Source organism: Cupressus sempervirens, chromosome 1, assembly GCF_028749045.1.
Source record: "Cupressus sempervirens isolate cs-2001-9-10 chromosome 1, ASM2874904v1, whole genome shotgun sequence".
Taxonomy (NCBI): Eukaryota; Viridiplantae; Streptophyta; class Pinopsida; order Cupressales; family Cupressaceae; genus Cupressus; species Cupressus sempervirens.
Window position 1 is genome coordinate 420,095,787 of NC_143118.1, and position 11,752 is coordinate 420,107,538.

General features: G+C 35.8%; 1 protein-coding gene across 1 annotated transcript; it reads right to left on the minus strand.

Moving 5' to 3' along the window:
- Positions 1–2,615: 2,615 nt before the first annotated feature.
- LOC149578076 (endochitinase 4-like) lies at positions 2,616–11,362 on the minus strand. Its single transcript, XM_089796877.1, has 4 exons — positions 11,098–11,362; positions 5,324–5,495; positions 3,043–3,156; positions 2,616–2,949 (listed from the first exon to the last, which is right to left on the minus strand). Exons 1-4 carry the CDS (start codon positions 11,360–11,362, stop codon positions 2,649–2,651), a joined length of 852 nt encoding a protein of 283 aa, XP_089653003.1. The 3' UTR covers positions 2,616–2,648.
- Between the last annotated feature and the right edge of the window lie 390 nt (positions 11,363–11,752).

Here is an 11,752-nt window from a genome sequence, read left to right on the forward strand (position 1 = left end):
TTTTCACAACTTGTCTTAAAATCGTTTGACAAACTAGACAATGAATCATATTAATCCACAAGTAAAGGAATTTGGTTTCATCTGATATAACTCTACCATGAAATCCCTATTTATGCCAGGATTTCCATCACCAAACTGTTGGAAGAATTAATTTCTATCCAACAACTATTGTCGGCAGCCCAACCCAACACCGTCCTTAATAAATTACATAGCAGACAATGAGCCGTCCATAATAGCCCAACTTAGCCGTCCAGCCCACAATGAAACCGTCCACAATAAATAGCCATTTCAGCCCACAAATATAGCCGCCTATGTTTTAATATATGTAATATTATAATAAATTATAGCATGTGTAATATGTTTGGTCTGTAGTCTAGAGAGTTCTTAGATCTCTATAAATAGAGGCATTATGTAAAGATTTTAGTATCAGATGTTTATCTGATCATGGTGGATCAGTAGAGCCCATTTTGGATTTCTCATTGTGAATCATGAGTGGATGGAATGCTGTAGCATTCTAAGGATTTCTAATAGATTTCAGTTATGTTAATGAATATGAAGTGTTGTAGCACAACTTGATGTCTTTGTGTTTTGCTTATTGATTTGAATGTTTATCATTGCATTCATGTTTGTTTTTTATCCACTCTATCCACCTCCTTCACAAATGAGCCATTGTTATCCAAAATTGCCAATGCTCTAATAATTTCATAGTTCCACAAAAACAAAATTGACAGTTCACTCTTAAACCCATCAACATATGTTATACTTTGACCAAAGCATACTTGTTACATGAAGCCTATTATCTTGGAGCTATGCATTCTAAAATCCATCTTGAAGGTTCAGAAATCAGAAATCTAATTAAATTCTCTTTTTTAGCCTTTTTGTTTACCCTGCTTCAGTAGAGTGCACGACAATTGAAGCAAGCTCCTTGAATTAGGGACTATCGCTCCTCTCATTTTTACCATTATCCTTCTCAACAAATTCATTCCCTATTATCTAGCTTCCACATTTTGCACACATCTACCAGGGCAGCTGTAGCTACAATATTTAACAAAACAGTCTCTACTTTTTACACTTTGATGGATGCCCATACTTGTTTGAAATGTCTCACTTTTGCATAAACAAGGAGGATGGATAGTAGTAAAGGTTGTAGATAACATCATCGTTAACAGTCGTATGAAATATGACACGACACATTTAGAGGAGAGTGGCAGATGTCGAAGCAAAAGTAAGACAGATGCCACATACTTTAGGGCATTCTTAAACATCATACACTAAGGGAAGAATTGAGCTTGGAAAAAAATAGTCAACTTTGACTATTTAACACTTTTGGTCTAAGAATTAAGCTTAGTGTGTGATGTTTAAGCCGTTCCCTCCATATGCTTCCACAAAGTGGAGAGCTCCGTATGTTATGATGAAAGGCATGACCCAATTATAAATATTGAGAATCAAAAGTGAAACACTACAAATCTCTAATGTAACCACTGATGAATTAATTAAGTTAGAACTGTCAAACTGGACACCGATTCTATCACATGACTACCCCACTCTTTCGAAATTTGATTCGCCATTGAGATTCTTTTAATCTCTGGCTACACATTTTGTGCGTTGTCAAAGTCCATTTATTTGCATTTAAGACAATGATATGTGACTTTCAAAAGCCACGATTTTTTAAAGTTCTGTTACTCATGAGGCAACTTGTTAAAATATATAAGGCTCCTACATTAGTTAAATATATATTTCAAAACATGTGATTTAATTGAATAAACTCCTAATTATAATTATCAAAGAGAAAATCACAACATTTTCTCCATATTGGTTTCTTTGGCAAAGCTAGTGAAAATTAAGCTAAAAAATATCTTTTCATAATGAAATTTCTTCCAATAAAGATAGTTATATCATTGGTATATCATCCAAAGTGGGGAGGCACTGAAAATTCATAGACAGATTTTAATAGCATTTTTAAAGATAATATGCACAACTTGGTCTATTTTATGAAAATGAAAGGACTTACCAAAGTAAAGTAGAAGGGAACAGTAAAACTATCACAACACATTTTCAATGTTTGAAGGTCATTATTTCAAGCATATAATACTAATCTTATATATTTAGTAATAATCTTATTTCCATCACTAGACTATAGAATGAAAATAAATAAATAATATAATTACTAAAATTTATTCTATTCCAATATTTTTTTTTATAATTGATATGCATATAAATGTCAAAATTAGATTTCAAGTCTAGTTAAACTAGCGGCTGTAATAAGAAAGCTAGCAAGTAATGGAAATAGGAAGATATTGCTTGGCAAAGGGTTGCAACATCTGCAAATGAATTTTTTATAAATATTTAAATTTCACATGTAAGTAATAACGTAATTCAATTAGGCAAACATGCTTATCTTGTAGGCACAGGTGAAAACATTGAATTTCAATATCTTCACAAATTGGAATTCCTAAAGCCCACCCAACATTAAAGGTAGGAACTTTACCGAATGCACGCCTTGATATTATCATCATGTTGATATCGTGAAGAAACCACAGCGGTTTACACAGGATTGTAGGTGCACCGACACGTGAGGCACCATTTAAGTGCCTCACACTCGATTTATTTACTTATTTATGTATTTATTGTATAACACGTAAGGAAGTCTAACAAGAAAGGTTGGGACCGGGGGCGAAACCCAACCATCCGCAGAACTTCTTATATGAACTCACTCGGCTCTGAACAGCCGCTGGTCTTCCTTCGCCGGACTCTCCGCCGTTGATTGCTCTGATCGTCCCCCCGAATCTACTTCCGCCGCTGGATGTCATGGCGTTGTGACACTTGCTGTTCACCATCCAAAACCACAGCAAAGTCTTGAAAGCGACGTCTGCCTGCTGGGCAACCAAATCGGGGTTACTCAGCAGCAGAAGTCCCACGTATTTTCCAGCGGCTCCATAGTTGTAGTTCCTGCCACAAGAATAAAATTCAACACTTGCATTAGCTCTCATTCATTAATTTTACCAATGTTTTAGCTACGCTATTGCTGGGAAATAATGTTACCAGGAGAGCTGGAGAGGCCCCCGTCCGTAATATTGCTTTCCACTCGCACAAGGATATTCTGCAGAAGACTTGCAGTGCGTTGATTTTGCAATCTCTTCCACATAGCACAGATCTGCACGGAATACAATAATGTTATTAGGATTCAATAATGTAATTAGGAATACAAGTATAGGGAAACGTGTCTTTTTCATACTTTCAGTCTCTGTGTTGGAATGTGTAATTTTTTCTTCAATGAAATGTAGTCATAATACAAGATTTTAGAAATTGATGGATAGGGTTAGGCAAAGATTTGGAAGTCGTAGATAATTCTAGAAAAGTCTATTTGTGTTTTGTCGGTTAATGTAGATGTTTCCAAAAATAATTTAAGACCTCTATAAATAGAGGCAACATGTAATGTAATTGACATGGGAAAAATGGAGATGGAAATATAATATTTTTTTTTTGTGTTGCAGCACATTGTTGCTCTGTGTATGGTGTTTTATATTTTTTCTTGTGCTTCCGCCCATCCATTAGATTGGTATCAGAGCTAGGTTGGACATAGTTTCAGATTATGATAAAAGAGAGGGTGGTGTGTTGGTGTTGCTAAATGGTGGAAGATTGTTTGTGTTATGAGAATGAAGAAGACCGCACAAGAAGTGTTAAGTAGGAAAGGGGGAAAGTCAACAAAAAGGTATGTTGTGAGTTCTTATAATTATTTAATTTTATTTGAGAAATTTTCCTAGTGCTGTTTAAAAGAAAGGAAGATCATAGTATTTAGAATTTTCTAAAAGATAGAGCAAAGTGTGTTAAATTCTTGTGTTTCAATGGGGAAAGCTGGAAAAAGAGTAAAGAAGGAAAAAGATAATTTGGAAGAAGAATTGATGAAGTTAAAGAGTCAAATTCAAATTTGATAAAAGGGTTCAAAGAAGTTGGAAAATAAAATTATGAGTATTTGTGTCAAATTCAAGATTTAGAAATGGAATTGATCAAAGCTAAACAAAAAAAATGAGAAATTAGAAGAAATGTTAAAACTACATGATGGTGACAAAAAGAGAGAAATGGAGAAATTAGAAGAAAATTTAAAGATGTTTGATGATGTTAAGAAAAGAAATAAAGAATTAGAAGATGAAATGAAGAGACTAAAAGAAGAAAATGATTTGTTAAATGCATGTGTCAAAGAAAAATCAGTATGTGATGTTTCATGTAGTACAGATGATTTGAATTCAACACTAGAAAAGTGTGACTCTATTGAGGTTGTTTGTGATAAAGAATGTAAGGAGGAGTATGAAAATGTGGCATCAAATACTATTAGTTCCAAAGATAAGAATGTTGGATGGAATATAATGAAGAAAATGGGTTACAAAGGTAAAGGATTGGAAAAACATCAACTAGGAATGCATGAGCAAGGAATAAGGAATCTGATTGAGCCTACAATTAGGCCAAAATATGAAGGTCTTGGATATGATGCAGGCAGTGAAAAGATCAATAAAGGTTCAAGAGAATCAATTGAAGGCATAAAGATTGTGCAATGTTCACATTGTAACAGGAAAGGGCATACAAAGGATAGATGTTGGGATTTAAATCCATGTAATATTTGTGGCTTAAAAAATCATTGTGACAAGACATGTTGGAATAGAGATTACAAAATTGATTCTATGGCAGGTTGTATAAAAATGGATTGTGGATGGAGCTACGGCTCGAGTTGGAAGAAGATTACAAGTATGATCAAAAGTTTGTTTAAGTATAAATGTTCAAGAATAAGAAGAAATACAACAGCATTTGGAAATGGATTAGAGCAAGTCATCAAAGAAGAAACAGGTTTTCAGCATGGCATCAAAGCAGAAAAAGGTTTTCAGCATGGCATGGAAGAAGAAAAAAGAATTTCAGCATTTGTGGCAAATGAGGCAAGTGACAAACATGCATTAACAAAGGCATTATTATTGAAAAATGGCATTTTGGCATTTGTATGTAATAACATTTGAGGTTGAAATTAAGGGGGAGTGTTGGAATGTGTAATTTTTCCTCAAATAAAATGTGAAGTCATAATACAAGATTCTAGAAATTGATGGATAGGGTTAGGTAAAGTTCTAGAAGTTGTAGATAATTCTAGAAAAGTCTATTTGTGTTTTGTCAGCTAATGTAGATGTTTCCAAAAATAATTTAAGACCTCTATAAATAGAGGCAACATGTAATGTAATTGACATGGGAAAAATAGAGAAAGAAATATGATATATTTTTTGTGCGGCAACACATTGTTATTCTGTGTATGGTGTTTTATATTTTTTCCTATGCCTCTGCCCATCCATCATCATGGGCCACATTGGCGAAGAAGGCTGCGAGCTCTCTCTTGCGGACATCAACACTTCTGGTGGTACCAAAACTCATGAAATTGCTAGGTTTGTCCGCGCTGATAAAGGCATTGTATGTGTAGAAGTTACTACCCTTGCACAAAGCAAAAATTCTTGATTTGTGGCCTAGTTATAAAATTTTTTCAATTTTATAAGCCTTGGTTATTTATTTATTTTTTTTGAAAATTGCCAAATTTTAAGCTTTCAATTGGCCATTTTATCTTTGAATTTTCATGAATCTCTAAACTTCCATATCTCCAGCTCGTTATCAGCTCCGCATAGCACTTGAAATTTTTAAAATTCAACTTCTGAGCTTCAAGTTATTAGAGGTTAATGATAGCCACCAAAAATATGTTTTTCTTAACCTCCGAAAAGGTTAATGATAATGTTCAAAAACACGTTTTCATCAACCTCTCAAAAGGTTAATGATAACGTCCAAAAACACATTTTCATTAACCTCTATAAGGTAGTTATTAACCTATTAAGATGACATATGCAAAATTGGTTAATAATGCAATAGTCAGATAGAAGATTGGAGTGCAAACAATTTAGACCTGTGCATATGTAGTTGTAGCAAATGCTGGTGTAGAGGGTGTCGTAATGATAGGGAAATTAAACTGGTTGACCAGCGGCTATATAGAGACCAATCATGTGTAAGCTGTCCTCTTCACAAAGTGTAGGGTAAGAACATTTTTAAAGGAGCAATAAAAGTGCAGTTTATCAAACAACTTCACACCACCTCATTCAATACATTGCCAACCCAAGATTCTACTTTTATTGAGATCATTTTAAGTAGGGACTTTCCTTCATAGTGGGAGATGCTTCAAAATTTTGTAAGCCATATGCGGCCACAACATGACACAAGTTCAAATGTACATTGGTTAATGTGATTAATTAAACAATCACACCGCCAGCCAACCTCATGCTAGAGTGCTTGAGCGATATAGAGGAGTCTTTACTTCTGTCCACATGAGCAAGGGAAGGACGCGTTAAAGAACCAAATGCATTTTTGGTTTATTTAACAAACACGTCAACTATGCTCACCTTATTGCCAACTCGTATACACGGTCTCTCCATGTGAACAGTGGGTATGATACTAAAACCTGAGTTCATGTTGCCTTCACTAAGTCTGAGAATATGCAGGTACAATACCAGCTGCATGCCCAAAGTATAAAATATTGACTCAGGCCCATAATGCTTTCAAATTGCCTTAAGTCATTTAAAATATAAGTTGTGGACAACGCCCATCTGCAAATATGAATGGAGAACTATCTAGCTTGGGTATTTGTGAAGACAAAATACAAATATAAACATGGGAAAAAGAATCTGATCATGCAAGACAATGACCACCTAGAATCAAAGAGAAATCTAATGGTCCATTTTCAAATCCATGGATGTGTAACAAGGAATGCAAATATTGAGTGAGATTGCTCTTGACTTGTTTGACATAATGCCTAAATAACAAGGTGGTGAATGTGAACAGAACATATAGAGTGCTTGGAAAATGTTTGACAAAATGAAATATCCATTCTTCACCTGTAGCTCTGAAAGCTTCACTCCTTAATTCATTTCTAATTCAGATGCATCCTTACTTTCTTAGGTAATTGACAATCTACAGATAAGTTAGAGCATCATTAATGTCATGAAAATTTATGAGTGAATTATAGTCTGGGCAAGATCAAATTTGTGCGAATGTTTAATAAAAAACATGGTGACCTTCAGTCAAGTGTAATGTTGGAAAATCTTTTCGATTGAATGGTTGGTTTGTTACTTTGAAGCTGGGAATAAAGAGTGTTGTATGGGGCTGAAGATATCTAGAAAATTGATAATCAATCATGAGGTACAAGTATCAAAGGCTAGATTATGTTCCTATTTTAAGAAGTATGCTTCCAGATATCGCTGATACCATTTTAGGAAGTGTCTATCTTCAAGACTTCTGGTCATCTCTTATGAATGAAGAAAAGACTCCACTAGCTTAAAAGATATTGGAAAGTGGCTTAGCTCAAGCAGGAAGACATCCTATTTCAATACAATGCCTGGATCTAGTATTGGAATGCATGAAGGCTTACCATCCGAATACTAGAGAAGTTATTTCATCAAACAAGAAAGTAATTGTCCATCTAGACCATGCCTCTATTGCTAATGTTTTCAAATTGCCTACCAGGAAGCAATATGCTAGCATCAATCTGAGAACTGCCAAAGAGTATTTTACTGCAAATCAAACTCAATGTTTAAACACCATTGCCAGGTCATGGTTCTCACAACCAAGAAAAGGGAAATCTCAATTAGGAAAATCCATCCATAGGTCGCTGTTAAAAGAAGATGTGGCAAACATGGTGACCTTACTAAGTAGGATTGTTGGTCTTTGGGATTCACATGAGTTTGAAGGTTGGATGTTCCTATTTATCAACATGATCTATGAAGGGAAACAACATATTGATTGGGTTGAAATTATCAGCGACTCACTACATAGACAGCTCATGGGACTTCAAGAAAATGACTACTTTTATATGACTTCATATCTTTTCTATGCTATCGCAAGTACCAAAAGTTGGTCAAGACTTAACCGGAAGGGTGTTTATGATGATACTACCATCATTTATAATCATCTTCCTCAAATTCAGTATGATAATAGCCTGTGCCATTTTAGAAGAGTGAATGATGCATTCGCCATGCTAATTGTAAGGGAAATTCAAGGGAACATTGGACTCAGGATTTCACCGAAAGCAGTGATGAAAGTACAAAAATATGGAAGTGTTTTCATATAGTTCCCAAAGTTTACTTATATTAGGTTAGCTGCCTATGACGGGTGTCCAATGATGTTACCTAGATTTGTTGATGATAAACTGGTCTGAATTGAAATGTGCAGGCACATTAGTCAAATCAATAAACTTTGCAGGAACAGGCGGATAGAAGAAATAGCTTTTCCTATCGGCATCAGATATTATAGTTGTGATACTGCATCAGATGCTAGGAACATTGAAAGATCTATTGCCACAATAAATTTGCATCCATACACGATGTGTTTCGCTTATGACAATAAGGGCTATGCAGTGAATGAGTTAAAGTTAAATCCCAGTCTTGGTCACTTCCCGGCTCTAGAAGATTTTTGGGAGGACTGTGAAAATGATTTTGAAGTTAGGAAGAGAGATTGAATGCGGCTTATAGTACGATAAGTGATAGACTTCAAGTTGGACATTGATGTGACAGGTGTAAATGACGATGAGGTTTCTTTGGTCGATCCTTACTATTATGAGAAAATTGAATTGCTAGACCTCCCTCCTATTGATTGGTCAATTCTCAAATTAAAAAGCTTGAAGGAGAGGTCTTCCTATGTTCTTAAAAGAACAAGAGACTGGATTAGTAAAGTTGGATCCGAAAAAGCAACTGGTGAATTTTAAAATAAAGAGAGGAGAAATAATATAGGGGAATCATCTCGGATGGCAATAGAAACAACTTCTAGTGAGAAGATACAACAACTAGATACATGTGCTCTAAGACAGGATGAAGATCTGAATCAGTTAGATAAGTTTACAGTCAAAAGAAAAAGGACAAGAATGAAAGGTAGAATGAATCAAGAAGGGAATAAATCCAATGAAAAAGACCAAAGAACTCCTCAATTTTTTGAATCACATGTCCCTGTTACATCCCTTCATGATGTAGCAATTCCTCACTTGAGTCACCCTCCTCCTAATATGCCAATAATAGACATCATGCAGTTAGATAACCCATTATCTAATTCAAAAGACTTAATGATGGTTGCTGAAAATATAACAAGCGATGTACAAGCTTCAAAAATTACACATTCGTGGTTCCAGGACAGTCTTCAAAAGAGGAAGAAAGTTGTTCAAATGGTTCCACCTCCATTTGATGTGATCTCTAGTATTCTTCAGAAGCCTCCTAAGGTGAAAAAGACCAAGGTGATGTCCAGGTTAGCTATTGATGAAACTTCAGGCAACTTGTGTGTGGAATTAGCCAAGCCTATAATTGAAAAGAGTATTGATAAAGCATTTGAATTAGATTTTATTCTAAAAAAGGTTGATCTTGGTCCTTCTAATGCAGAAAGAGAGTTTCAAAATTTTGAACTGATTGCCACTGAGATGTTGCAAAGGGCGAAAGAAGAGAAAAGAGCCAAGGAGCAACTCAAGAAACAAGTTCAGATACTGGTATCTTATATTAATTCAATCAGCAATCCCTCTAATGCCCAAGCCATGGTCACTCCGCCAGTTTTAGCAGGCCCTGATGGTATTTTAGATCATATTGTTGTTAAAAGAATCAACCAACACAAGTCACATAATATGATGATCGAAGCTTGGATAAATAGAATGATAGAGGATGCTTCGAAACTTATAACTGGAGTGAAGGAGATATATGGACAAGCCATCGCACAGATACAGGAAATTTCTAAAGAGCTGGAAAATAGCAAGAAACAGAAATCCACTTGGACAAAAGTAGCTGATGAATTAAAAGAAATGGCCAAGTTAGGTACGAGCACCCTACTTCTTGAGAAAATTATTGCTGATCCAAGTGACAACCAAACATGTATCTAGAGTAAAAGTGTTGGTTGGAAGGTGATAAACATCAACAAAGGGATCACTGAGTTCAAAAAGCTAATAGGTTCTTTCGAGCAACTTAAAACAAAAAGTACAGATGAATTAATCTCTACTATCACAGGTGGGGTGCCAGTAAGTGATCTATAGCATGTTGATTGTCAGTTTCTCCTTGATTCCTTCAGTGTTCAGATTCATTCAGAAATAGAGAACCGTGTATCAAATGTTGAAACTATGATGAAGCTTAGCCTGGTTGCAGTCATGCTAGGAGATTGTAACATTTCAGCCTATCAACAAGAGTCAGAAGAAATTCAAGATAGATACTTCATAGCCAAACTCAGGATGGAAAATGTGTTCATTCCGAACTATGAATCAATGATGATCATCCTAGACGCTTACAGGGCTTTCCAGAATAGATCAATTGTGTTCGGGTAGATAGAGTTAGTGGCTAGAAGAATCAGTGTTTGTATATGTAAACATCTTTAGGAAATCTAGCTAAAGTCTTGTTTTTGCAAGTTTCCTTGTATAGGTTAATTTTCTTGAGGTTAATTAACCTCCCAAAATCACGTACTTTGGAGGTAGTTATTAACCACGAAGAGGTAGTTATTAACCTCTATGTCTATATAAGGACACCTTTTAGCTTTGTAAAGGGGACTTTTTGGTTGGAAAAATAAGGGAACACTATGCTGAAATTTTGATTGCAAGATAAATATTAGAAAGTATGTACACTTTTTATCTCTGAAATTGAAAATCTCTTTTGTCTTCTTGGTGCAAGGAAATGAAATGAGATGTATTTTGCGTTCCCTATACTAAATCAAAATTGTTATGCGTTGTAGTAGACATTCTCATGGTATTATGCAAGTGTTTATGAATGTTAGTGAATGTGCTTGATAATACTAGTTGTTTTCAAGCGTAGTTCTTGATCACCATTGTTATCAATCTTGTTTATCGAAGAAGGTTGTGAAGGTGTGTGGTGCATTCGTCCTGAATGAATTTCTCCTGATCTTCGAAGTTTTTAGATTCCTTATTTGAAAATCTTTTAAAAATTATATAATACGAGGGAGCTGCCCCTCTAAACACAGAGGAAGGCCGCATATCAAGGGCCTCTGCAACTGTTGTGAACAGTTTGCCACACACTCCGTTTAACAAATTCTACTATGACAAATCTGTTTACTAACATGATTTAATCCGGTTGAAGAAATCTTGGGTGATAATTGATTCAACCGAGCCACCGGATGGGGACGGGGAAGGGGTGGGTTTAGAAGAACAAGGGCCTTGTTGACAGCCGGCACCACAATAAGCTTCTGTAGTTCCGCAGTAGCCGTATTTGCTGCAGCAAAGTACACTGGCGCACCCGCACTTCTGTGAGGAGTTCAATTGGACCTCTCCTACAAATATCAGCGCAGCTATCAGTAGCACTAGAAACTTTGCATATGTCGCCATGGCTGATTGCTTTGCGACATAGTTTCTACTTTCACTCACTCTTTCTTGGTTTGCGACTTATGTGCAATGTGGGTGGTATTTATAAGTGGAGTGCGAATTCTACAGTATCTGCGCATTCAAGTAAAGTTAGTGGAACACGGCAGAAATTGCCCAAAATTGGTGCTATTCGATGACTTGGAGGAGGCTAAGCGCGTGGCTTCAGGATTCAAAGTCGCTGTCTGGGCATTCAAAGTCACGGATGGGGTTTGGATGAGAATGGGAAATTCTTCATAGACTTGGTCCCATCCTTACTTGACCTTGGGAAATGCGCCAATCACTTACTTGTATAGGAATATCTCGCGTGCCTAGCTGTAATCTCATGATTATTATAGTGTCGGTGTGCATTCGTCT

Bases quoted from the DNA above. Each gene is read 5' to 3' on its own strand.
- LOC149578076 (XM_089796877.1), bottom strand. From the start codon at position 11,362: ATGGCGACATATGCAAAGTTTCTAGTGCTACTGATAGCTGCGCTGATA. The intron at 5,496-11,097 runs GTTAGTAAACAG...TTTTATAACTAG, and splicing joins CTTCAACCGGATTAAATCAT to GCCACAAATCAAGAATTTTT. The intron at 2,950-3,042 runs GTAACATTATTT...TTCTTGTGGCAG, and splicing joins GGGCCTCTCCAGCTCTCCTG to GAACTACAACTATGGAGCCG.